Source organism: Podarcis vaucheri (genome assembly GCF_965113315.1).
Source record: "Podarcis vaucheri genome assembly, chromosome: 1".
In the NCBI taxonomy this organism is placed as follows: domain Eukaryota; kingdom Metazoa; phylum Chordata; class Lepidosauria; order Squamata; family Lacertidae; genus Podarcis; species Podarcis vaucheri.
In genome coordinates, this window is record NC_138759.1 from 119,919,036 (window position 1) to 119,946,646 (window position 27,611).

Sequence of the window (27,611 nt, forward strand, 5' to 3'; positions counted from 1 at the left end):
TATCTCCCCATCCCCACCCACCCCGTCCAATCTGCTTTATTATATTTCCCACCACAGAGGAAATCTCTGGCATTTAATCAATATTTCAGAGAGGGTTGGACCAGCAAGAAGCAGGGGGATCTGGATAAATTCGTATGTTGAGCTTCGTAACGACAGCAAATGCATCACGACGATAGGCTGTAGGAATTATTGCAGTCGTTGAGTAGCAACTGACCTACCGATCCGGCACGATGAATTGTTAGCTGGAGCAAGTTTTGCAGCAACCAACTGTGGTGTGTTCTCTCTCAATCCCCTGACATAAAGCAATGTTTTCGGGTTTAATGAGAGGCTGCACAAAATGCATGTTCTGCAGATGGCCGGAAGGACTAGCAGGCCTTGGGGAATGCGAATATAGCCACAAGTCATGCCTTTCTATCATGTGTTTATTGGAAAACAGGATCCCAGGAAGCAATACAAGAGCATCCTGGGAAGATTTCTACACCTGATTTGCCTCTGAAGCTCATTATAGCATTGCTCAGTGGTCTCTGTTTTAACTAACCCAGCTGTGGTCTGTTCCGAGAGATGGCATTCATTTCCCCCCGGGAAGTCTTATGATACTGAATGGTCATCCACTTAGATGATTCCCCCTTGGGGAAGCATCTTGTCGAAAAGATAGCGACTTACTTAAGTAGCATTAAGCTTCACGAGGGGGAGAAATTCAGGAGGGATTTGATTCTTGATTCTGCGAAGGCACCAGAGACTGAATTCAGCGAACCTGCAGGAACCCAGAAAACTGTTCTTTATAATAGAAGACGGAATGAGGCAAGCCTACTAGGATGGAATTTCAGTAGGCTAAGATGGTCTGGGAGAACAATCCACTGGGAGCATCTCTTGAGCTAGCCCCAGTCAAACGAGTGGGCTGTGCACAACACAACAAAAATTCCTCAGTTGGCTGGTTCCTTGACTTTTTTATTTGTATTCTACTTAGCTACAAGAAGAACCTTCTGCCTGTGAATGGAGTGGCCACTTGTGCATCACCAAATAAGAGGCCAAAGGAGGTTTTGCATGAGAATTGCCTGTGCTAATTTATATGTGTAGATGCAAACTGAGAAATAATCGCTGCAATTTGTTTCGCCAATAGTGGGCAAGGCTGTAGCCAGGTGACCTCTGTGTGCCTGTTTGGTTTGCAGTCCAAGTTCTGACTCCTGATGGGCACGATCCAGGCGCCTGCCACTCTCCCTTCCCATGGCTCATTGTTTTTAAACCAGACTTGGACCAAGTACCCTCCTTCAACCTTAGAAGCCCAACCTAACATGTGGCTCTTTAGTAGGGTGCCATCTCAGCCACGTGGAAGGATGACATCCACAGCTGAACCATCACCTCACCTCCCCAGTAGTGCTACACAGAAAAGGAGGCCGAAGATGCTGCTGTGTAAATATGCTGATACATGTCCATGGTGATGGGTTGGAGGCAGTGGAGAAAAAAAAACCCAGAACTTACGTACATAGATTTTGAATACCAGAAAACTGCACGTAGTGAGGATCCCTTGAGAGGACATCTTACAAATGTTAACAATTCGTTACTTAGCAGCTGACAAAAACAAGGATGTGTGTGAAAATACACACATGAGAGAATGAAAAATAGATACTTAATAGTGCTACTGTTTTGGTTTTTTATTTTCTTGTTATCTGTATTTTTAGATATTTTATATTATCTTAATTCTATTAGTGTTTAATTTTTAATGGCTATGTTTTCTAAGTCTGTAGCTTTTTCTATTTTGTCTGTAAGCGGCCTTGAGTCCTGGTCTGGAAAGAGGGCGAGATATAAATAAATACAGAGAGAACAAATAACAATAATAATATGAGAGCTAGGAATATTCAGTGGCCATGCAATATTGACCAATGGTTGGAGAGAAAAAATAGAAAACTGGGTGAGAAGGAGGAGTAGAGGGCTTATTTTCAGGTGGGGTTCAATCATATACCAGCAAATTCAGCTTGCACACCAAAGCCTTCTCCAAAATTGGATTCCTTGCTGTTAGGAAAGTGATGGGGACAACACACTGGACAATGTAGGATAATATTTGCTCGATGACATGTTGTCTAACCTTCTCGCAAAGATTCCGGTGCACCACGAAAGATCCCACAAAACACCATTCCGTTATACTTTGAAAATGATGCTTCTGTCTGAGTAAAATAGGTTATCTAGGCATTTGCTTAGCAATGGCACACAAACCATTTGCGAATGCTTTCAGTGTAGGCAGGTATTCTCAGACAGAGCAAGTAATCTGCAGAAAAGTATTGGCTTGTGGGGGGAAAGCGCGGGTCATAGACGGAATACTGATAATGTGCAAGGCACATTATCTCTCAGTTAACAAAAATGACAAATATTGAAGTTAAATAGGAAGGATAGTTGAAGTGGAGAAAAGTGGCATAAAATGTGTGTTTTAGGTAAATCAGTTTTCAGAAATACCATGCACAGGTTAATCCTTTATAAATATGTTCAAGGAATATATTAGACACCAGGTCCACCTACGCCAAATGAATGCAGCAAAACCCTTGTATGTGTCTCAGAGGCAGGATAAGTGAGGAAACTCTCTGGTATTTGATGTGGTTCTGCTCTATAATTCACACATACAGCAGATGGGTGGTGATTGGTTTGGTATTTTTTACTCATCGCCCCAAAGAAACATATATTGGCAAATCTTATTAGGCACGTTTTGCAGAAAACAGGAACCTCTGAACGGATGATATTTTGAATTTTAATAAAATGAAGGGCACATTTGGTTTATTTGCTATAATACCACCTTTAGGAAATTATACCTCTAAGGATGAAAACATGTGCCCGTCTATTTTTAAAATATGCCCAAGTAATCTCAGCATCAAAGTCTTTGCGCTCAAGTATGGATAAATTAGGACTCCTGCAACTTAAATTATGGCTAAAATATGTTTCTAGCCACCAAAAAATATATTTGGGTGTGTGTGTGTTATAGAGCTCAACAGTTGCAAGAATGCTACAGAGATGTTGTTTTGAGCTATGCAAAAATGTGGTATCTGTAAGTAATTTATATTTAAAAGCTGTTACTTTTAACTACAAGGAAACTCAGAAGGGAGGGACTAGAGGAAGTCAGCCAAGATGTTTAAAAGGTTGGATTTGTAAAGAAATAAGTTTGTTGTTATTGTGTATCTGTTTATTGTTCCTTTTTTCTTCTTTCGTTCATTGATGTATTTTTCTCTTTTTTCTGTTTTTGTGTGTCATTCTGCTGTGTGGTTTTTGTTATAATTGTGGAAAATCTAATAATTTTTTTTTAAAAAAAATGTGGTTGAGCATTTTCTGAGCACCTTTGACTTTTTTTGACTAAGTAGTAGTTTTTTTGATCGCGCATTGTAGCGGGTTGGACTAGACTTAGTTTCCCAATTGCCTAAATGCTGCGCTTTTCAAATAAAAGCGGAGCCCAAGGTATGCCTGTTCCTGTCGCAGCACAGCATCTCCATCGCGTGCCATAATTGTCAAGCATTATGACCAGATTTTGGGAGGTGGGGAGTATGATAAGCTGGGGTGCAAGTGGCTGATGCTTTGATCTTTACCATCTGCAGCATCAGTTGTCACAAGGCAGGCCATTTTTCTGGATCTGCCTCTAGCTTATGAAACAATATATGCTACAACGGCATGGAGGGAACATTGGTGTGGAGTTGACCCTCCCTTTGCTCTTCCCTTTGCCTGGGAAGCCATTCCACAGGTAGATGGAGCTAATAATACAAATCACTCTCCCTTTACTGGCTTTAGAACTGGGAGTTGTTGTTGGTTTAGTCGTTTAGACATGTCCGACTTCGTGACCCCATGGACCAGAGCACGCCAGGCACTCCTGTCTTCCAATGCCTCCCGCAGTTTGGTCAAATTCATGTTAATAGCTTCGAGAACACTGTCCAACCATCTCGTCCTCTGTCGTCCCCTTCTCCTTGTGCCCTCCATCTTTCCCAACATCAGGGTCTTTTCCAGGGAGTCTTCTCTTCTCATGAGGTGGCCAAAGTATTGGAGCCTCAGCTTCAGGATCTTTTCCTTCCAGTGAGCACTCAGGGCTGATTTCCTTCCGAATGGAGAAGTTTGATCTTCTTGCGGTCCATGGGACTCTCAAGAGTCTCCTCCAGCACCATAATTCAAAAGCATGAATTCTTCGGCGATCAGCCTTCGTTATGGTCCAGCTCTCACTTCCATACATCACTACTGGGAGTAGGAACCATCAGATCTTCCATCTAAGAAGCCCTGCTATGAGTATCAAGTGTGTGGTTCAAATGTATTTACCATAGGCTCCAGCATGTTTATGGCAGTACATCGCTTATTCTGTAATTGCCATTGCAAGCCACCAATTCCTATGCCTCCATCTTTGTTTCTTTTTCGATGCTGCTAAGGTACAACGATCTCCTTCTGCGCTGCCGAGAGCTCGATTCCTGGGCGCAGGATCTCACCCTCCCCAGCGTCGTCTGGATATCAGGCTTTTTCAACCCCCAGTCCTTCCTCACAGGTAGGAAAGCACATCACACAACTCATTAGTAATTTACTGCTACAGTAATTTTTATAATTACTGCCAGGAGGCTTCATTAAATTTGATCTAATGAATAAATATTGTATTTTCAACGTGATTACCAGCACAGCTTAAGCTGTGTGCCATAAACAATTATTTTCCTCAATACACAGTATGTCGGTGACTATATTGATTTTTTTTATTATTATTTCACGAAGGGTTTACTGTATTTGTATCAGGGGGCACTCAATAATGGCTGAACGTGAAGTTGTCAAAAGGACATGGCATTGAAAGAGAAATAAAGGAAATAGCAGTGGCAAAGAAGCTAAAATACTGTTAGTAAATATAATAGAGATGTGTGTGTGTAAAATATGGGGTGAGAAAAATGGTGTGTCGATATGTGTCTGTGTATTTACAGGTTGGCATCCGAAAAGCTACTTTGCACATGGTCTTAGGCTGGGCCAGAAAATTCATTATTTTAACCTTTTTCCATCCTCTGAATAGCACACTTCCATGTCACATAGCATAAGCCTATTTTAAAGGGAGGGGGAGACAGCTACCCAAAGCAAGTTTAAAGTCTTTTTTTTTTGTCATTTGGGTACAAATAATCCATTTAGCTGTATTCCACCTTCAAGACATAGCTGCTTAATTCAAGACTCTGTGGGACAAAGCAATGTTTTATTTTGAAATCAGCATAGGCATTAATTCTGATAGTTATGGCGGCTGGAGATTAATTTCCTGTGCAAGCAGCTCTCAGCACACTGTGGGCTGGTGCAATCCCTGGCACCCACAAATCTGCATTTAGTGTTTGATCCATAATTTATTGCAATGTAAGCCCAGTTTTCATGGTAAAAGACCTATCTTGCAATGGAAACGTCAGCTTTTTTTTTAGCACTGATACCCAAGCATCAAGTTCAGAAACCCGGCATGATAATACCGTATTTTTCTGTGTGTAAAACAATGGTTTTTTGCTTTTTAAAATTAGTCAAAAATCGGAGGTTGTCTTATACACGGATGGCGAATGCAAAGGGGTTTGGGCTCGGACTCTGGTGTGGGTGGCCTGGGCTCGGGTCCAGGTTCTGGCATGGGCAGCCCAGGATCAGTGGTGGTGGATGTGGGAGAGAGCTTGTGATCACCCAAAAAACCTCTGGCCAACTTCCTTGACTGCCACTGATGTTTAAATATATGGTAATAAATATACCAGCGTGTTGAATATTTTAAGATAATATCAAAGTAGTTCTGCTTGATGTTTAAAATACAGATTTCTTAATTATGGGTTCAGAAAAAATAGGGGTCGTCTTGGAAAAATACAGTAATCCTTGCCCAACTTGTCCCATCACTGCATGCAAGACTGTCAAATGCTCCCTTACATTAGAGATGGCTCTGTTCAGCAGCCATTGTTTGCCTCTGGCTACCAGTTGCAAGGAATCCCAAGTGTGCTGGTTGACTCTGTCCCCATTGACATGTGGCTGGCCCCTGGACTTTAGTCCTGAACCAGCCTATGGAAAGCCATATCAGAGCAGAGCTTTCAGTGTGGCAGTTTCTTGTGGGGGATGGACAATTCAAACATGCCGTGAGGCCATCTTTGTCAACTGGCTGTCGCCATGCTAAGAGCAACTTCCAATCTGTCACTGCCTCACCATTGCCTGATACCATTTCTCTGCGTAGTTTTGGTATGTTTGACATTAGGCTAAAAAGAAAATGGCGGCAAGGAAACCTTTTTGAAGTGCTTTCCGGGTCTCTCCCTTTCTTTTCACTGAACTTTGTAAGAAAGCTGGTCTAAACCTGTCCACGCCGGACGAAAAGGAATGATTTCTGGTTCCATTGATCTTATGAAGCTACTTTATGTATCAAGTCAAGTCTATGGTCCACCTAGGGCCGGGGTCTGCAACCTTTAAGACAAAAAGAGCCACTTGGACCCGTTTCCGAAGAAAAAAAACTGGGAGCCGCAAAACCGGGAAGGTGACGTCGGGACGGTGCGTGACTAACGCACGCACCACCCCATGCGACGTCACAGCCAGTACAGCGCCCGCCACAGTGGGGAGTGTTGGGGCGCACAGTGCGCCTCCTCCCCTCACTAGTATCCGCCCCGGAGCCGCGGCAAATGTGTAAAAGAGCCACATGCGGCTCCGGAGCCGCGGGTTGCAGACCCCTGACCTAGGGCAATGATGGGGAACTTGTAGGCCTCCAGATATTGACACGCTAGAATCCCCATCACCCCTGGGCTGCAATGACTGGGGCTGAAGGAAGCAGGGAGGCCCAACATCTGGAAGGCTGCAGGTCCCCCATCCCTAATCTACTGCAGTGGTGTCTATGACTAGAGTCCTGGTTCTCAGGCCGCAGTACCATTTCCAGTCCTTCCCCCGGCTCCACAAGATTTACTTTTAACTTGACATGCTAGGAATCAACCTAGGCAACATCTTGCATGCGGAGCACACGTTCTTCCTCATTGTACTTGCTCAGCTCATCTGGTGTCTCTGCGCTTTTATTTCAGCGGTCATGCAGAGCCTCGCCCATAAAAACGAATGGCCTTTGGATAAGATGCACATAACGGTGGACGTCACCAAAAAATACAAAGAGGAGTTTACGCAGCCTGCTAGAGAAGGGGCATACATACACGGCTTGTACTTGGAAGGTAAGTGATTTGCAAGGATTTGCAACTGCTTAAAAATGGCGGCATTAGAAGCTACGGGATGTTTATCTGAAAAGCTTGTTAAGGCATTATTTTTTAAAATGGAGCCGCCTCCCTATTGCCTTCAAGTCAGAGTTAGGAGTTCTCAGCTGCTCCTTCACTTTTTCCTTTCATGGCCACGTTTCTCACCTTTCATAATGCAACTTTGTGTTGAAGCACTAGCCTGTTAGCCACAGGTGACTCCTCTGCATCAAACAGTCCCCCATGCAGTGCACCTAGCATCAAAACACAGGACACAGCTTTCAGCCCTTCTGCCAGAAGGCTCATAAGCTTTTTTTGGTATGGCAGTAACTTTTATGGACTTGTTCCCAGCCTTTTCTAGGGTGCAATCCTATGGTCCTTGAGAGTATTCTAGGGTCACAGATTTTTGCAGATGGATCCACTCATGGAGAACAGTAGTAAAAATGTTTCGACTGAATCATTTTATTGCGTTATTATTTTAGTGGTGTGGGTATAATTCTTTACTTGTAAACCGCTTAGAAGCCATTTTTCACATGCAATAGGTATGTAAATATGATGGAAACTTCTGTGGCTGCCCACACCCATTTCATGGGTCCATGAAATACAAAGCCCTCCTCTTCTGGGGTCAGAGATGGGGTCCAACAGGAAAATGAAAGGGGAGATGAAAAAACTACCCCAGCAGGGCTTTGGGTTGGTGGCTCCTACCCCTTGTGTTCTGCTTCTACAAAGAGTTTATCCAGAGATTATTTTACCTTTTATTCCTACACCCTGGGGGCTGTTTTATTTGGTCAGCTCATAGGAGGAATTTTCCACAAGACACACTACAAGGCTGGCATTCATTCTAGGCAGGAGTCAGCAAACTTTTTCAGCAGGGGGCCAGTCCACTGTCCCTCAGACCTTGTGGGGGGGGGGCGCGGACCATATATATTTGGGGGGGATGAACGAATTTCTATGCCCCACAAGTAACGCAGAGGTTCATTTTAAATAAAAGGGCATTCTACTCATGTAAAAACACCAGGCAGGCTCCACAAATAACCCAGAGGTGCATTTTGAAAAAAAAAGGACACATTCTACTCATGTGAAAACACAGAGATTCCCGGACCGTATTGAGGAGGCGATTGGGTCGGATCCGGCCCCCCGGCCTTAGCTTGCCTACCCATGATTCTAGGAGTGCTGGTTACCTTCCAGTGCAAATGAGTCCTGTCTGAATGCATTATACAACCTTATCCGTTAACAGGGGCACACATTACTAAATACAGATGAATGTGCTCTGAATGAGACCAATAAAGGAATTAAGGGGTTTTATTTATAAAACTGCATTGTTTGGGGAAGAGAAATATTGATGGCTAAATCCCCTTTCTCTCAATTTTAATTATTGACAGGTGCTTGCTGGGATGTTCAGGGGGGTCACATAGCTGAAGCTTGCCTGAAAGCACCGACAGTGGCTATGCCTGTTGTGTTTGTAAGAGCCATCCCCAACGACAGGCAAGAGACAAGGAACATTTACGAATGCCCAGTGTATAAGACAAAACTAAGGGGCTCCACTTACGTGTGCACTTTCCATTTAAAATCAAGGGAAAGGCCAGCTAAATGGATTCTTGCTGGTGTTGCTTTGCTTTTAAGTGTGTGATGTTGCTTGAGTTTAATTTCCCCAAAACTCTTCGGCATTTCCGTTCCATCCCCTGCTTGCTCCCTCCCTGAAGTGACTCTGTGTGCATGCACAACACAGCATGGTTTGGGGGTGTATTTTTGTGGTGTTGTTTTTAAGGCTGCGAACATTGTGTTGCTACATCTAACTGAACATTCTCAAGTAGTGTTAAGAATGTGGGGCTTTCTTTTCTTGCCTGTTAAGAATCAGTTAAACACCAAAGCTGCTGCTGCTGTTGTTATTATTATAAAATTGGTTTACTCTTCCCGTAGATCTCAGGCGGTTCACAACATAAATTACAATAGGGAAAAAAACATAATTAGTGAAAGAACAATAATCCTCCCCGCTTGCACAACACATTTAAAACAGTGGTGCCTGTGCTGCAAACAACTGAACTGGAAGAGCCAAATAAATGCACAACTGTTCCAATTCCAACCACTGCTAACAGTCTCCTTAACGCCTTGATTATGCAGATGTAGACAAGAGCTCCCCTATTTGCAAGGCTTCTCTCTTGGGGGAGCCGAGCTGTACATTCCTTTGTCAGCCTTCCTGAGCTTTGGTCCACAGATGCTGCTCAACTACAGCTCCCATAATCTCTTGACGCCTGGGGGGTTATAGCCCCAAAACATCTGTGTACCTAGAATTGCTTTTGTGAACACACAGAACATTAGTGTCTTTTGCTGAAATGAACTGAGACCTTGACACACACACACACAGAGGCACATGTGCATTAGACAATACAGCGCAATGCTAGTGACACAAATCACCATGTGCAGAAACGTTTTTAAAAAAGAGAACGGTAATTATTTCGAGGCAAGGTTTTTATTATCAAAACTACACTCTGTACATAAGAGCTCTGTAGATCACAGGATCCATTTACAGTATGCATAACTAACAGTAGTCTTTTGCAATGCTTGAAGAAAGCCAGAGCAGAAATTGCAATGGGATCTAGCATATATACAACAGTATCTTTGAACAGGTTTTTCATGTATGGTAGAGGAACTTCTACAAAAGGTTGAAAAAGCAGAACGCATGTGAGAATTTTATATTCATGTCAAAAGAAAAGTAGATGCAAAATAGCAGATTTTTACCTTCCAAAAATGTATGATTGGATGCCCCCACATCCTATCCACACAAGGAATAAGGTTTTCAGCAACCATTTTTAGTATAGTGTCACACATGTAGACAACTGCGGACAGTATGGTGTTACAAGCAACAACTAAGTGCTAAGTTGCTTTTGTCCTACCAAAAGGACACCTTTTATGTTCTCAAGCAACATTAAAGTTTAGGAACACAATTCCCGCCTGTTGTACAAGAGTCCGTATCAGTGTGAAATTTTGTAGCTATTATTAACTGTTTGAAGCGGAAGTCCTGTGGCCTATTAACTAAATGCAGTTTGAAACATACAGGACTATCAGCTTCTAGATCAGTCTATGCTCAGCAACCTGGTCCCTTGAGTGGATGAGCTATATATACATACCATGAACATGAAAGCAAGCTTCTGGCTTATCACCCAACCAGCATAAAGTACAATGCAAGGCTTAAGCGTATATAACTGTATCCCCTGTTCATACAATGTGCAAGACCCCACACACAATAGGCTCCATGTTACGACATTATGCCTTATGCATGAGATGGGTTAAAAGGACTGAATCTCCCCAAAATTTAAGACGTACATGGTTTTCCATCACATATTTCAGATCAAGCCCGCAGCAACACAGCTGCTTTGAGAACTTTTAAGACGTTATCAGCAGCTAAGTTTGTTCTTCCTTTTTTAAATCTACTATTTGGAGCACTGTATAACGTTTATTAATCTATTCATACCATACTTTATGATGGATAAAAACAACTAATTGCTTTCTTGAGATGCAAAGCGGCTCAACCCCCACCAAAACTTTCAGTTTAGGAAATGTCACCTTTGTCACTGCTATCTTCTCCTGCAACATCCATTAAGACTAACAGTATCTCCAGTCAGATTACCGATTTGTCTGGTTTGTTGCTAAATCTAAAAAGAAACCCCTAAAGGATGAACTGATGTTGTGATGGCAGCAGATCCAGACTGCAAGATATAGAAACATTTAACCATGTAAATCCCTTAAGTTGTGCGGAGATTCACCCCACCTGCTGCTTTGCTTAGTGAGATTCAGGAAAATTCGACCATAGGCATTCTCTTTCTGCAAGTTTCAACCCTTGTGTGAAGCCACACTGTGGCTTAACACACGTAACAACTAATTGCATCCAGCATGAAAGGAAAACTGCTACCTAACGGAATTAGAAATCCACACCCCGTAATGTGGAACACAAGGGTTTTGTTCTTAAAACTTGGGGGGGAAATGAATGCTTGGTTAAAAAACAGCTACCAACACGTTTAAAACAAACAATTAACCTTAACGTCAGTTTTGCCGATGACCATAGAACCACGTCCAATTTCATTCTTGCATTTCAAGTTCTTGTTTCAGGCTGTAAATTTGATTTAAAAAGGGCGGAATTATTATTTATAAACAAAAACAAAGATCACCAATAATCTAACCCAGCATTTAGTGAAAACCCTATCCTTCCAGCTCTTGTTTTTCATGGCTCTCATTTGTAGATGGTGGGCTGAATCTGGGGCCTTCTGCAAATCATCCACACCATTCACCAATCTGTTTGCGCCCTCCGAACAGACTGCCATTTGCATAACGAAAGCAAAGGAAACCAGACTAATAGACTGAATTTTACAGCCAGCAGAACATGCACGCAGCCCTAACGATAACCCTCCGAGGTCATTCTCTAGGTGCCCCGAGTGCAAAAGGTGGTTATGAGGAAGGAGGGACCTTTTCAGTGGTTACACAAGTAATAGAATGGCCTTCCTCAGACAGGTATGCCTGGTAAAGGTGAAAACCTTTCCCCATCTTCACCATCCTAAAAACTTTTCAAGGTATTTTGTACTGATTTTATTCTTTGCTGTGCATTTTATTCTGGGCTTTATTCTCTGGCTTCTTTATTCTACTCCATATGTTTTATTTTTTAACCGCATTTTTCGCTCCATAAGACGCACCTAGTTTTTAGAGGGGGAATGCCAGGGAAAAAAAATATTATTTAAAGGGAGCGCTGAGCAGAGCCTGGGATGCATACAGGCTCTGCTTAGCGCTCCCTTTAAAGAGCCGCGTGGAGCATGTTTGCGGCTCTTGGGGGCTTTTCCCCAGGAGGGAGAAGGGACTGACATACTCCACGCGGCTCTTTAAAGGGAGTGCTGAGCAGAGCCTCCCGCCTGCATTCGCTCCATAAGACGCACACACATTTCCCCTTACTTTTTAGGAGGGGAAAAATGTGTCTTATGCAGCGAAACATACGTTCCCTGTGGGTTCAACTGCTTAGTCGTAAATTGCTCAGAGAACCTTTTGTTAGTAGATAAATAAATGAAAACTCCTACAAAAGACAGGAGAATTGGGTGGAAAGGAGAGAAGCCCAAAGTTACCTTTTCAAGTAAGCATGGACGTTGTCATAGCCATGGTACTTGGCCAGGTAAACAAGCACACCTGTAGCACATCGTCCTTCCCGCTGCCTGCAGAAGCTACAGTTGCAGATGCCACGGCAAGGTGGGCAATGCCAGTCCTAAAAGAGGGAGAAAGAAGAGAGGGGAAGGAATGTGTTTATAGTAATTCTGGAACGACTCGCTGCTTTGGATTGTAACATTAAAGCACCCATCTATTAAACAAAACACAGGAGCATGAATGATTTCTTTGTGAACCCTACCCTGTCAAGCGAGCCCAAGGTCATTCACCAGTGGGAACAGGAGGCACGGAATGCCATTTTTATTAATGGAAAATAGCATCACAGTAGAGTCCCCTGGCTCGTCTTAATCCAACTGGAGACGTTGCTGAAACTGGCCACTGGCCACACGCCCTTCTCTAGCTTCTTACTCTGGATCCCTCCCCGAAGTGGAAGAAGGCTACGTCAAGCAGGTGGGATTCTCCTGTACACCTGTCTGGCCTGTTGCTCGATCCTGTTGCTGCTGGATAGCAAAGGCAACCTCTGCCTCCTCTCTGTGGGAGTCTGCCCTCACACTGTGACTCTCAGCCTCTAACCCTGACCTAGCAGGGCCTCCTTTTCCTGGCTGCCCACCCTTGCTTCTAGCACCTCCCAGCTCATCTCTTCCCAAGACTGCTCCTCAAGTGTCCCACCACCAGGATCTGGGGTCTGTCGTCATCTGTGTCCTTCATGAGGTAGGTTCTTGGGTAGGCAGCTCCCATCACTCTTCCTCATTCAGCCAGTCCCTGACACTGCCACACTGTCAAAACGAGTATAAAAAGTACCATATTTTTTGCTCCACAAGACGCACCTGACCATAAGATGCACCTAGTTTTCAGAAGAGGAAAGCTCTGGGGTTTTTTTTTTTTGGGGGGGGGATCAGCTCACAGTTGTGCAGCTTCTTTTGCAAAGGCCTGTTTTTTGAGGATCTGCTCAAAGTTGTTGAGCTTACTTTGCAAAGGGAAAAAATCCCGTTTTTATGGGGTTCAACTCAGTTCTGCAGCTTCTTTAGGAAAGGAAAGGGAGCCGTTTCTAGTTTCCAGACAGATAATCTAATCAGTCAATCACATGTCGCTGGGGAAACGAACAATGGAGGCCTGGGCAAGGGGGCGGAGCCAGAAAGGGAGCCAGCAATCAACCACACATTTGCTCCATAAGACGCAGACATTTCCCCTTACTTTTTAGGAGGAAAAAAGTGGGTCTTATGGAGAGAAAAATACGGTATGTTTTATCTTACCGGATCCAGCAAAGCAGTCCTGACTTCTTCTCCATAGCGGTTGCGTAGGCAAGGCCCGCAGAACTGACCACGCACTCCCAAACATTCCGGGTTGCGACAGTTTGTCTTGGTGTCTATAGTCTTCTGCCGACACTGATGGCAAGTGGAACCCTGCAAAAAGAATGACGAGGGCAAATGAAACTGGACTCTTCCTTCTTCTTCCCCATTTCCCTACCTCACTGTCTGACTCAGTAGCAAATCACAGGTTACATACAATTCAGCCACTAAAATGGAAATTCAGTTGATAACTGGAGAGTGCAGAAGAACAGGGGTGATTCATAATTCATAGTGTTTCCAAAACACAGTATGGCATTATATCTGAACAACATGTTCTATTCATTAAGGACACTACTGGCCTCAAATCCAGAGGTGCTACATATTCACAGGTGCTCTTAGGTCAACTATCTAACATCAGGTAATGGATCCTTCTCAAAGTGGGGTGCTGCCCAAATGCTGTACAACAGTGTTGCGGGTGGTTACAGGGACTAATGATGGGCAATGCCTGAAAAACCCTTTTTGGCCAAACTTGTACAGTGGTACCTCGGGTCACAAACGCTTCAGGTTACAGACTCCACTAACCCGGAATACCTTGGGTTAAGAACTTTACCTCAGGATGAGAACAGAAATGGCATGGTGGCAGCAGGAGGCCCCATTAGCTAAGGTGGTACCTCAGGTTAAGAACAATTTCAGGTTAAGAACGGACCTCAGGAACGAGTTCAGTTCTTAACCCGAGGTGCCACTGTATTGCCCCCCCCCCCATGTAATATCATCAGGCGTAGAGCAGGGGGTGTGGCTTGGCAGGCCAAACCTGGCCCCTGGGTGGGACAGACATTCCCCACCTTTGTCCAACATAAAGCAAAGAAAGCAGAGCTATATGCCCCCTTCTCCCCTTCCTACAGCTCCAAGTTGCCCCGTTAATCTTACTGATCATCTGCAAAGGTGACTCTCCCATAAGACAGTGGTGGGAAACCTGTGGCCCTCTGGACACTGTTGGGCCTCAACTCCCATCAGTCCAGACCGCTGCTCATTGTAGCTGGAGCTGACGGTTTGGAGCCTAGCAGCAAGCTCCGCAGCCCTGCCAGAAAGAGCTTCTCAGTTTTGGAACAAGGAGCAGGGAAACTTCTAAGTGTAAGGGGCTATTGCCTACAACATTTAAACTTCATTTTAGCTGGGCAGAGCAAATGAATATGCTGGCACAACGCCGGCGTTCTTACCGTCACACGGTTGTACACTTTATCTCTTGCACTCTCACAGATACCATTCAACTCTTCCTCACTGATTTCTTCCACTGGGCGGATAACATGGGGGAGAGTCATAGAACTTTTTCTTCTGGGACCGTCCGATTCATCCTGTAGAAAATCCCAAGCACATCAAATTAAATTTCTCAAGCTAAGCCACACACACACAAAAACCCTCGCCAGTAACACATTATGCAGTGGTTTCAATGTGTTTCCAATACATCCATCCTTCAACTTGCTCTTGTCTGCATGGAGAAGTAGCACAAACACACCCTCTCCGCAGAAGTCGAGCGCCCACATTAATGACAGCAGGATGACACAACAGAAGGAATCATTTCTATGCGCTTCCTCCAAGGACTTTTGTTTTGCCGGTCTTCATTGCTTAGTAATGTATTCTTCAATGCTTATAGTGATACCTTGGTTCTTGAACGTAATCCATTCTGTAAGTCCGTTTGACTTCCGAAACGTTCAAAAACCAAGGTGCGGCTTCCGATTTGTGCAGGCGCCCCGGAAACAATAGCAGACAGCAGCATCGGACATTCGGCTTATGAAAAACGTTCGAAAACCGGAACACACACTTCTGGGTTTTCAGCATTCGGGAGCCGAAATGTTTGAGTACCAAGGCGTTTGAGAACAAAGGTTCCACTATAATTAAAACTGAACTTTAATTTGCATTTGAACCACCCAGGTGAAGTTTATATTTTAGAGGTTTCTAGCACTTCATGCGCTCTAAATTAGAATAAAATCAACAACTCAGACCTCAGAGTATTCATCAGACATTTTCCTTCTCACTAAGTAGTACGGATCCTCCTCTTCATCCTCCTTCTCCGAAACAGGGCTTGGAGGACCTTCGATCAGGGACCTGGATCTTGTGTGAGGCCTGGCATTTCTTTCTGGATTCCTCCTTAAAGAACGCCTGGGAAATGATTTCCTTGGAGATCGCTGCGGTTTCTGTAATAAAGGACCAAAAAATCATCAAAGTACATCATACAGAAATAAAATTTCCATTGTTTTTCCATCTCTTAGCTACAGCTCTTAACTAACTGCATTTCTAGGCACAATTTTAATGCACCATGTTCAATGAAGTTTACTCCCGGGTAAGTGTGCACAACACTGCAGCCTAAACCTCAATTCAGGCACCATTTACTTAAATATCTAAAAAATGCATGTTTGGAATAAAAACATAAGAAAAGGCGTAAGAAAAAAACACATAACAAGGCAGTTAACATAAAAACATACTAGTATAGTAAAATAAATAATAATGACGACTGGTTGGTGGTGGAGGAAACACATTTCGAAGGCCTGTCTAAACGGGACCGGTTTTAAAAGACATCTAAAACAACTGGTCCAACACATGGCCCTCAGTGCCTTTCTTGGCGGCCCTCAGCAACATTTGACACGCCCCCAAGTCCTCGTGCTGCCTTCCCAAAGCCTTAAGTGAGGCACTGGGCTTTAGGAATGAGGTGTGAGAGCTCTGACAGGGTCCTATAGTCCTCCCTCTACCTTTCCAAAGGAGAGTTAGCACTTTCCCAACTTTAGGAGGGAGCTGGGAGGGCTCTAGGACCCTGCCAGAGCCCTGTGCCCCCTTCTCAAAGCCCGAGACCTCACTTGGCCGGCTTTGGGAAGGCAGCACAAGGGCTTGGTGGGGGTGTCAAATTTTGGCCCTGCTCCTTCCACCCCTGGGCAACAAGCCCATGTGCAGCCCACGGCTTCCATGTTGAAGTACTCTTGCAGCCAAGTTGGTATGAAAAGTTGGGCCGCCCCCATCTAAAAGAAACAAGGGAGGACTCCTTCCCAACTCCTACTTGGCAGGGCATTCCACACTAAGGGCTGGCTCCTTGGAAAGGCCGACCAAACCTTAGGAGCATGGGTTAAGTGCCCTCATTGGAAGAGCTCAGTGATCAAGTTCAAAGTGTAAGGACCCAGACACTATGGTTTGTGCTGGCTGTACTTCAGAACCCAAACCGTGGACTGGCTTCCAAATAAAAATACTGGCAACCATGGTTTGGAGTGCTTTATCCACTTCCACTTTCCAGCCACTCAGCATTCCTGCTTCTCTGATGCAGCTTTCCCTCTGGAGCAGGGCAACCTCTGAAGACATTAACTAGATACCACACTGAACCATGGGCTAGGCTTCCTTAACCATGGTTTACCATGCTGTACTAAAAGGTAAAGGGACCCCTGACCGTTAGGTCCAGTCACGGACGACTCTGGGATTGTGGTGCTCATCTCGCTTTACTGGCCGAGGGAGCCGGCGTACAGCTTCCGGGTCATGTGGCCAGCATGACTAAGCCGCTTCTGGCAAACCAGGGCAGTGCCCGGAAACGCCGTTCACCTTCCCGCCAGAAGCTTTTGAACTGCTAGGTTTGCAGGAGCAGGGACCAAGCAATGGGAGCTCACCCCGTCACGGGGATTCAAACCACTGACCTTCCAATCGGCAAGCCAAGGCTCATATATAGCGCCACCTGCGTCCCATGCTGTACTAAATGGGCTCAATTTACGATCAGCGGAATACAAGACAAACTAAGCCAGAGTAAGCAAGGGGCAAACCAAGAAACAATGGCATACGGTTGAGTATTGGCAGAAGTGAGAAAACCACATCGGCCTTACAGTTTCAATGTATTTCCTTCTCTGCCTCACAAAATCATGCACAGAAAAGAAGTCCCTCCACTACAGGTATTATCATGAGGCCTCAGAATGGAATACAGACTTCCAGCTTCCCAGTGGCTTTCTCAGTGGGGCAGAGCAAAAGCAATAGTCTCCCAACAGCAGTATCGCTGCCACTTACCAGAACAGTGAGGGGAAAGGCAGTGGCGAGGTCAGGGCAGTGGCATAGGTAGTAGCACTGCACTGGCTTTACTGGTGTATTGCACAACCCCAACCACCACACCATCAAAATCAATGGGCTTAAGCATACAAAGCAGACCTCAGTGACCGTTGACTATCATCCAAATACTGTTTGCACAATTCAGGAGATCAATTATTTGAACTTTAGATTCATTTTTATTGGGGGTGCGCTCACGCAAGCGCGTAGGTAAAATATGCAACTGAACAGGACTTTGCTTTGTTTGTTTTAGATATAAAGACTTGCAGGTGCTTTTAACTGAACTGAAGTATTAGGGAGTGACCAATTTAAAAAAACAACAACTAGTAATAGCATGTGGCGGCATGTTTTATCAGTTAAGTTCTAAGGAACTGGAATTGGCTGCATTTGGCTTATCAAGTTACAGTGGTACCTCGGGTTACAAACACTTTGGGTTACAGACTTCGCTAACCCGGAATTAGTACCTCGGGTTAAGGACTTTACCTCAGGATGAGAACAGAAATTGTGCGCTGGCAGTGTGAGGGCCCATTAGCCTAAAGTGGTACCTCAGATTAAGAACAGTTTCAGGTTAAGAACGGACATCCGGAACAAATTAAGTTTGTAACCAGAGGTACCACTGTAATCTGTAAATGACTTTTTAAAAACAACAAGAAGTAAATGATTGCGACTTACCAAGGTTGGAGTTGCCAGGGGACCTTTCCTTGTAAAAATTCCAGGCACATTTTTTAATTCTGCCATTAGTTTTGCAAGCTGTAAAAGGGAACATAGAATGTAAGTGGTTTCGTGTCAGGAACCTTCTGCTACTATGGGATTTTGACGGGACATTAATTCAGAAACATCTCACCAAGGATGGCCAAGCCAGTGCTAGCAGGCACCAGGTTGGTGGCCCTCCTGTATCTACAGTGGTACCTCGGGTTACAGAAGCTTCAGGTTACAGACTCCGCTAGCCCAGAAATAGTACCTCGGATTAAGAACTTTGCTTCAGGATGAGAATAGAAATCGCGCGCTGGCGGCAGCGGGAGGCCCCATTAGCTAACGTGGTACCTCAGGTTAAGAACGGTTTCAGGTTAAGAACGGACCTCCAGAATGAATTAAGTTCTCAACCCGAGGTACCACTGTATTTACAAGTGGCAGACTCTGAGTTCACCAGTGGAAGGGCTTTTTCTGAGTGGGGTGGGGAGTGAGACGTGTTCAATTATGTTGTGTATGTCGGTGGAGGAAGATTGGAAGAAGTTTAAAGATTATCTGCAGAAGCACTGTAAAATTAAGGAATGTTGAAATGACGTTTGATTGAAAATAAGTGGTACTGGTAAAGAGATGCTTAAGAAAATGTAAATAGGGAATGATAATTGGAACTGGATATTTATAATAATAGGTTAATATATGGAGTAAGGATAAAATGCTAGAGGGTAAGGATTTGCTGAATTTAATATTTGAACTGGAATACAAAATGGGAGGTGTGAGGAGGTCAAGGAACTAGTGAAGAAAATATAAGATTTGAAAATATGAATCCATTTTTAGCTTTGTTTTGTGGCTTTTTCTCTTCTTTTTACTCTCTATTTTTTACTTTTTTTCTTTCTATCTTTCTTCTATCAACTGTTTTTCTACTGTGTATTTTTATTTGTCTTGTTTTTGTAGTTTAAATGTTTAAAAGTTTAAAAGTTGGATTTTGTTTTTGTTTGTGAAATATTAATAAATATCATTTTTTTAAAAAACCAATTATGTTGTGTGTATGTGTGACTCAGAGATACATTTGAGCAGAGCCAGCCCTTCTTCACTGAAGCCTTTTGGAACTGGTTCCTGATGGGAGTCCAGCCTGAGACTAATCATTCAGAAAGTGTACAAGGGCTATTTAAGAGGTTCTTTAAACCAGGAAGATGGACAACACTAGGTATGTGGTTGGGTAAATCCTATTTCAAATCAAGTCACTTGATTGCAATTTCAGAACTTTTCTAAGAATAGTAACAAATAAAACTTGGTACAAATATTTTGAATGGAGTGGCATATAGAATACCATGTGCAAATGGAGTATTTGGAAGAGGCACATGTTTTTATTAATGCAATGGAACTCTAGCTCATTTCAAACGAGAATTATGTTACAACTTGGTCAAGAAAAACAGCAACAATTCAACATGCACGAGAACATTTCCTTTGTACCTACCATGGCCTTATTCTCCTTTATATTTAAAGCCCTTTTCTCTAAGAATTTTGGGCCTCTTTCTTCATCGGAATCAGAGTCCAATTCCAGTTCGGAGGGAGGTTCTGGGGCTAAAATTATTTCACTCTTCCCCCTCTTAGATCTTCGAAGAGGAAACTTCATAGCGACTTTAAGGGGAACAGAGCACTTCCGTGGCCTCTTACATGAAAATTTATCTCCGTCGCTCATATTTTCCTCCGCGTCTGTATCCAGTTTCTATTCAGGGTTTTAAAAAAATGGGAGTTGTGAAATCAATAGTTAGTTATGGTTGCAACAGGAGCCACCATCTCAATTATGGCTTCTCAGAACCATTCCAAATTCAAGTGCATTTACATCAACAACCAAGGTTAGCTTGCAGAAAGCCCAAGTTGTCTCACTGTACATAAACCTGGTTTTGAGGAAGCCGCCTCATTCTCCCTTCAGAGGGACTATGCTATTTTTTTAAAAAGGTCTGAAGCCAAAACTTCTATTTTGGAAGACCCAAAATAGAAAAACAGGGAAACTGTAATGCCGCATATAACCACAACAGAGCAATCAAATCACATTATTACCATTATTAGTAGTAGTAGTGGTATACCACCCTATGCTCGCAAGTCTCCACAAGAACACCTACCAGCCCACATGGGATATCATTATTTCTAAAACCTTTTTTCTTTAGTAAAGAGCAGCCTCATATCCAACACAGGGCTGCATGTGGCAGAGAAATAAATAAATAAATAAATAAATAAATAAATAATAATAAATTTTATTTATATCCCGCCCTCCCCAGCCGAAGCCGGGCTCAGGGCGGCTAACAACAATAAAACAGTACAACACAACACAACACTCTAAGATCATTCATTATAAAATTAATTCAAATCAAACCAATGGCAGCCATTGGGCTAGAGTTCTGTGAAGATTGCTGATGGAGGGAGTCAGGCTGTGCCCTGGCCAAAGGCCTTGTGGAACAGCTCTGTCTTGCAGGCCCTGCGGAAAGATGTCAAGTCCTGCAGGACCCTAGTCTCTTGTGACAGAGCGTTCCACCAGATCGGAGCCACAGCCGAAAAAGCTTCTTTCTACCAGCTGGCAAGCCTCACGCTCACCCTTGAAGCCCTTTGTGTACCACCTCCATGAGAAGCCTGGAGAGTTGGGCAACACAAGAACAGGCCTGTTCTGCGGTGGCTTCATTTGTAGAACGCTCTCCCCAGTGAGGCTCTCCTGATGCCATCATTATATATATATATATATTTAAGCACCAGGCAAAATCTTTCTTCTATAACCAAGCCTGTGGCCTTCGAAAAGTGGTTGGGGGGTGTTCTAATGTATTTCTTTTCCTCTAGGTTTTAATTTATCTATGTGGATTGTTGTTGTTATTGTCTGTCTGTTTCGTCGTAAACTGCTTTAAGTTGCCCTGGGCAAGATAAAGTGACTGACAAATTCAATAAACGATAATTAAATGTGAAGTCAGGTGTGGGCCGGAAAAGACATGGCTGCAAAAGGACAACTGAGAGCCACAATGAGCACACCTGATTTCTTCTTGGCCAAGTGAGGCTTTCTGTGAGCACCAATCAGCTGTTCAGCGCAGGACGGCTAGTCTCACTGGGATTGGCTGCCCAAAGCACAGTTTGCTACAAATGCCAATATTATTTGATTTAAGCTGAACAAGGGAGCAGACTGCTTCCGTGTGCAATCAATTGCTGGCTCTCGATTCCCAGACTTACAGCACAATCCTAAGCATGTCTACTCAGAACTAAGTCCTACTGAATTCAATGGGGTTTGTTCCCAGGTAAGTGAGATCAGGATTGTAGCTTTAGTCAATCATCATGCATTAGCTTGCAGAGTATTATTTTGGCGTCAGCATGCACATGCAGTGTGAATGCAATTAGCAAGTTAAACTGTACAACTCACCAGCACATCCTGAATCTCACTTTCTGAAAAACCACAGAATGATTCATCATCCGAATCCTCATAAAATATTTTTGCTATTTCCTCTGCAACTTCTGGCTTGAAGCTCCGTTTCTTTAAAAAAGAATAAAGTACACTAGGTGTTTCTCTTTTTTCTTTCTTGCTCTCTCTCTCTTTTTTTCAAGAGAACCTATTTTCCATAAACTGTTCAGAGAGCAAATCACATTTTACAAGTGCACTACAAGAGAATAGCTTTTGTAACAAAGAAAAATGTTTCAGGGGGTTTACAAATGGTTTCAGAGCTGTTACAGCAAATCATCAGGCATGTTAGGTTAGGCGACATTTCAAAAGGATAGAATAAGTGGCTAATCTACCTCCAACAATTACTACCTAGAAGCACAAGGGGAAAAGCGAAATGAAATTACAGTACATACTGTATATTCATAACTGCTGTATAGAAATGTAAGCAAAGCATTTTAATCACGGATGGGGCATTTTTCAGCATCACGCATTCAATTCTGTTTATTCTCCCACTTTTTACTTACCGTGTTTGCAAAATTATCAGAGCCAAAACTGTCACAACTGTCATCAGAGGATGAAGAGGTTTCCATGGGGATCAGTTTTGTACTGCGGAATGCTGTGGGCTTCTTCCTTCCCTACAAAATGAAGATGGTAGTTCAATTAGGTTTCTATAATAAGATTAGTTCTCTAGAGCAATCTCACAATGCTTAAACTTGATCACACTAGATAGCAAAGAGCTGTTACATATTAAGACTGCATCACAAAGCTAACATTTTCACCATGTTTTGCACTACACCCAGGAGTAAAAATTAGGCATTTTATTTCTTAGGCAGGGGGCATTTTCACCATATATATTTACATAGGAAATTTTTGGGCAGAATTCAAGTCCTGCTATCAGAAGCCTAGCATATCAGGACTTCCCCCTCCCTTCCCCCTGAGCATACCATAAAAGGGAGGCCAGGAGAACCCCAAAAACACGTGCATCAGAAGAGGGGGGATTGCTTAGTCTGACGAGATGAAAAACTAGCGTAGGCTGAATGATTGCCATAGTGCTAAATTGAATTCCTCCCATAATCTTCAAGTGTCTTGTCAATAAGCATTTTAAGGTGTGTGGTTTTTTTTTTGGGGGGGGGGGGTTAATTCAATAATCCAGTCTAAAACAAAGATTTCAGCTGTGTCTCAAATTTCTAAAATGTAAAACGTATCTACCAGTTCCAGTTATTGAAGCAATAGCACGACAAAAAAATAGGAAAAGCGCCTTTTCCTTGCTAAGTTTGCCAACCTTATTCATTTGACTGTTTCAGCCAATGGCAGCTGTGCTTTCTCATCCAACCTACTCTTTAACACTCCCAACCACTTCAGCTTATGGTCAGCCATTCATGTGGCTGCACTGCCACAAATTTTAATTAACCCAGATTTGGCAGTAGTGTGGCAAATTCAGTCTGTGGCTGCGAAGCTGAAGAGTTATATGTGAAGCGGCTCTTATTGCAGGTTACAAGTTCTGTCCACCAGGTAAATGAGCCATTGGGTGAGTTACTAATCCAACTTTAGAGTTCAGAGGTGTATTCCACACATAATGCCTGGATATGCAAACTTCAAAAATATTGACATTTTTCTAAAGACATGAACATTTTTGGAAACGAAGAGGAACTATTATATGAAACGCTTTTTTGCCCATTTAAGTTTACCTCTGTACATTATCACTTATGCACTGAAGCCTTTCAAGATTTCCTCAAATATCACTCCATCCTTATCAGACGCTCTTCACAATTACTTAACTATTTTATGTAGCCATTCATGGTAACACTCTGCAGTCTAACTGAAGAAAGGGTTTGGGCTACACACTTGGCTAACACCACAAGTCCCTGGAAATTCAGTGCATCTCACTCCTACATAAATGTGGTTGTTCACAATAATTGCAATGAAAGAAATTAAGACAAACACCATCAGATATTTTGTATTCAAAGTGCATGGAGCCAAAGCACTTTTTGCAAAGCTCCTGCAAATGATCCAGGATGTTAAACATCAACTATGTCAGAAAACTGTCCAAACCAAGCACACCAGCACAAAACAAAACGACATAGATAAGCGACAATAAAATTAATTGTAAATATGAAGTGCAGGATCCTTATATAGTCTACCAGATGAACTCAATGAAGCTTATTTCTGAGTGGACAACAGTTGCGGGCAAATGGGCAAAAGATTGCAACTCCAGTAAGTTTTCTCGTGCCCCTACTAATATCATAATAGTTTGCAAAGTGCAAAAGTAATTCCCACAGCATGCAGACCTTTTAAAAAAATGTATAGGAATTCTAAAACTTGAGAGGAACACATCCAAAGCATAGACTTTAGTATAACATTTAACACTCCAAAGACTTTTCCTCAGATGTGTTCCCCATTCAATTCAATGGAGCTTAACTGTGAGCAGCTAAGTTTAAAATTAGGAGACAGGGTAAGGTGGCAAATAAGGAAAACAGCTGGTGTGGTACAGGGTGAAGGTGTCAACTTTTGGGATAGCTGGACTATTAGAAAGCAAGTGTGGTATAGCGGTTAGAGTACAGGGCTAGGACTTGGGAGACCAGCTATGAAACTCACGAGTTAACTTTCCATATAAGCCAATCACTTATATCTCAGTCCAACCTGCCTCCCAGGGTCAATGTGAGGCTAAACATGTGGAAGTGAAACACCATATACAGGGTCCTGAGGACCTTGGAGATAGGGCAGTTAAAAAAAAAATCCAAGTGGTCAGCATAAGTGAACCAGTAAGTAATTAAGAAGTGAATTCTAGTATCTGCACTGTATTAGGTGCTCTGAGAAACATGCAAGTAACACTGTCAGGCCTTGAAGGAATTCCAAGCTAGACCCATGTTTCCCAAAACTTGGCTTTCCAGCTGTTTTTGGACTACAATTCCCATCATCCCTGACCATTAGTCCTGCTAGCTAGGGATGATGGGAGTTGTAGTCAAAAAATAATAATAATAATCTGGAGACCCACCTTTGGGAAACAAGGCATGTTCTGAACCACATATTTCCTTTGAAATCTGTTCTTCCAATTCCTGGGCTCCATATCCTGACACACCAATAAATTAGCAAAACCCTGCCTGGGACGACTAGTGACTTTCCTTTCCAATGATTTACTGTAACCATAATTACTTCACATGCAAGAGTCATAAATCTGGGATTAAGGTATTTATGGGGGGGGGGGAGCTGCTTTGAGGCCTGAAAAGGCCAGAGCCTGTTCATGAGTTAAACGCTGCAAGAAGGCAAAGATTATTCACAAGTACAAATGAGGACTCAAGGCATCTCTCTACTACTCCCCATTTGCTCCAATGGCCGTTTCAGCTGCTTGCGCTGCGGGTTCTTCCTCAAAGCAGCTACTTAGCCCCACACACTTTTGCGGAAAGCTGGAACTTTACAGAATGGTATCCACCTTCGCCAGCCCCATAGCTGCCTCCTGGGCCCCCACAGCCCGGGGGCAGGCAGCGGCCACGCGGGCCAAGTAAGTCTAACTCCGAATCCATTAAAGGGGTGAATCCCAAAGTCCCAGGCGGCTCACGTGGCTGGTGGGCGGGCGGAGAGAAGATAAAAGCGCTGTGGGGGAGCGCGCTAAAGAGCGGGAAAAGAGGGGCTCGCCCCCCCCCCTCCGCTGCCTTGCGGGGAAGGGAGGGATGAGAGGCCCTCCTCCATCTTTTGCACGAGAGGAATGGACTATACGCACGAGATTGCCCCCCTGAATTGGGAGTGGTTTCCCTGGTCCCATTTTTCTCCCCAAGAAAGCTTGCAGTTGGAAAAATATCCCGGAAAAAAGAGGGGGAAGTAACACCCGGGGGGGGGGGAGAGACGTTTTGCTATGGGGAAATGTTTGGAAGCACGGCCACCTATTTAAAAAGGCGCAGCGTTGCATTTGGCTTACTCCAAAGTAAACCCCATTGAGTTCCCCCGGGGCTGCCTTCCGAGCAAGCGCGTGCAGTTTTTGCAGGGGATTCCGGGGCTGCGCGCGCTCTCCCCCCCCCCATGCAAAACCGCAGGGGGATTTCGGGGGGTGCAATGCTTAAAAAACATGACGCTCCCTTCTCCTTGGTAGGGGGGCCCGGAGAACAAGACATCGGGGTTAAACCGAAACGAGTCGCCGCTCGCCCTAAAAGCCAGCCGCCTCCCTCCACCTATTTCGACCGATCCAGAAACCTCAGGATCGCTCCACAAACTTGTTAGCTGCTAGAAGCAAAACAGACTCCCCCTGGGTATATTTCTAGCGCATGATTTTTTATTATTATTATTCGCTCTTCAGTTCCCACCAAAGGTACGCAGGACTGCAGCGTGAAAGGCGCGATCCTGATGCATGCAAGCCCTTAGGAAAGAGAGCGGCTGGCGCGCAGCTTGCAGAGGAACGCGCGCAGCTAGCATGGCCGCGATCCAAAAGCACGCTTTCATGCGATTTAAAGAGCAAATAAACAACAAAACGAACAACCCCGGCTATGTTTGCATTTAAAAAAAATCCAGAACACCCCACGTTTCATAGTTCATTCCCTCTTTTAAAGCAGCTTGTGGGACCTTTTCCAACTTAGGGATTTTAAATGCCCGGTAAAGAACAAACTATAAAAAAAAATTGCTGTGGCTGAAAAGGAGGCTGCGCCTGTTCTCTTCATCCGCGCAGCCCCCCATCCTATGCATTTTTACTCAGGGATCCCAGCCGAACTTCGTGGCCCCCAAGTCTTAATTCTCACCCCGACGCCCCTACCTGCAGGCCGAAGGGGTCCATGCTGCCGACGGCGGAACTGCCACTCGAAAGGCGCAGCGCGGCCTCTTCCCGCGGGACGCAGGAGCAAAGACCAAACGCTCCGCCGACTCGCGCCAAAGCCGCTCGAGGGCGGGGATTACGCACAGTTTTCCCCGCCAACTGCTGGAGTCCTGGAAGGTCCAGAAAGAGGTCCTGCCGCATCCTGCTCTTTGCCACGGAGCTCAGGCGCTTCATTCTCCCTGCAAAGCCCGGAGGCCAAACGCGGATAAATTGCGCGTGGCTGCGGAACCTACCTTTCCCCGCTTTAATTTTCTTTTTCCTCTGGCGTTTTTGTGGTGCTGCAAGGACCTAGCTCAGTGGCGCGAAATAAGCCACGGAGTATTTGCATAGAAGGAAAGGGGAGGGGGAGGCCGAGCCGCATGCTCGCCCCGGGAGGAAATTGCTCTCTGCAAGTTTAGAGGAGGTTCTGTTGGCAAGCGGAAGCCAAGAGTCAGAACTTGAGGTGTGCTTGCTGTAGGGACTGGTGCTGCAGCTATTCCGGCGGATAAAAGTTGTTTGCACCGTCGCAGGATTGCGGGCAATCCCTCAAAATTTAATTGGTTCCAGGAAAAGCTGATTGCTGCACCGTTGCTAGTTCATTTTATAGTGATGCAGTCTAAAACAATCTAGCTAAAATGGAGTCCCACTTTAAAAAAACAGCCGTGCAAAAACATAACGAAAGTAGGGCTAAAATGCTGTTTCATAGGCATGCGCAATATGCGTTCCTTCAAACTTACCTTTTGCACATAATTTATACAAACGTAAAATCAGACTCCAGCGGTGGTGGTGTGACTTGCTCTACCTAGGTGATTATTATTTTTTTTTAAGGCATGCAATTAACATTTGAATACCTTTAGGCTGCAGTTCTGAGGCCTGTTGACTTAAGTGAGGCTTACTCCTGAGTAGATGTGCACAAAAATATGATGGTTAACCTAGCCAACAGCAAAAAGCAATGCATTTCATTTGCAATGGTAAAAGTGTAATGCTGAAAGTCTACACACTTCAGAAATGTAGCTAATAGTTCATTATACTAACTTAGTTGGTCTTTAAGGTGCTACAGGAAGGAATTTTTTTATTTTGACTAT

At 44.0% G+C, this 27,611-nt stretch overlaps 2 protein-coding genes across 5 annotated transcripts in view; one reads left to right on the forward strand and one right to left on the reverse strand.

Moving 5' to 3' along the window:
* Nucleotides 1-9,864, forward strand: part of LOC309525014 (dynein axonemal heavy chain 11-like) — a 227,395-nt gene extending 217,531 nt beyond the window's left edge. Inside the window, exons 71-73 of the mRNA XM_082210341.1 lie at nt 4,386-4,498; nt 6,993-7,133; nt 8,534-9,864. Of these exons, the coding sequence (XP_082066467.1) occupies nt 4,386-4,498; nt 6,993-7,133; nt 8,534-8,781 (502 nt within the window). The 3' untranslated portion in view covers nt 8,782-9,864. The remainder of the gene's footprint in view (nt 1-4,385; nt 4,499-6,992; nt 7,134-8,533) is intronic.
* Nucleotides 9,865-10,664: 800 nt separating this feature from the next.
* CDCA7 (cell division cycle associated 7) lies at nt 10,665-26,861 on the reverse strand. Of its 4 annotated transcripts, none has more exons than XM_082197752.1 (10): nt 26,488-26,856; nt 22,274-22,384; nt 21,732-21,842; nt 19,809-20,060; nt 18,320-18,397; nt 15,583-15,774; nt 14,800-14,934; nt 13,547-13,696; nt 12,257-12,393; nt 10,665-11,259 (listed from the first exon to the last, which is right to left on the reverse strand). In XM_082197752.1, the coding sequence occupies exons 1-10, from the start codon at nt 26,719-26,721 to the stop codon at nt 11,229-11,231; spliced, it is 1,431 nt and encodes a 476-aa protein (XP_082053878.1). In that variant the 5' UTR covers nt 26,722-26,856; the 3' UTR covers nt 10,665-11,228. The 4 variants fall into 4 exon arrangements, with proteins under 4 accessions (XP_082053878.1, XP_082053880.1, XP_082053879.1 ...); XM_082197754.1 differs by lacking the exon at nt 26,488-26,856 and adding an exon at nt 25,180-25,209; XM_082197753.1 differs by lacking the exon at nt 21,732-21,842 and having other exon boundaries at nt 26,488-26,861.
* Nucleotides 26,862-27,611: the final 750 nt, after the last annotated feature.

What these genes read in the sequence shown, in the direction of transcription:
- CDCA7 (XM_082197752.1), bottom strand. Translation starts at nt 26,721, where the DNA reads ATGAAGCGCCTGAGCTCCGTGGCAAAGAGCAGGATGCGGCAGGACCTC. An exon ending in TAAAGGAGAATAAGGCCATG is followed by an intron (nt 18,398 to 19,808) that starts GTAGGTACAAAG and finishes TCCCTTTTACAG; the next exon opens with CTTGCAAAACTAATGGCAGA. An exon ending in TGTCTGATGAATACTCTGAG is followed by an intron (nt 14,935 to 15,582) that starts GTCTGAGTTGTT and finishes GATTTTCTACAG; the next exon opens with GATGAATCGGACGGTCCCAG.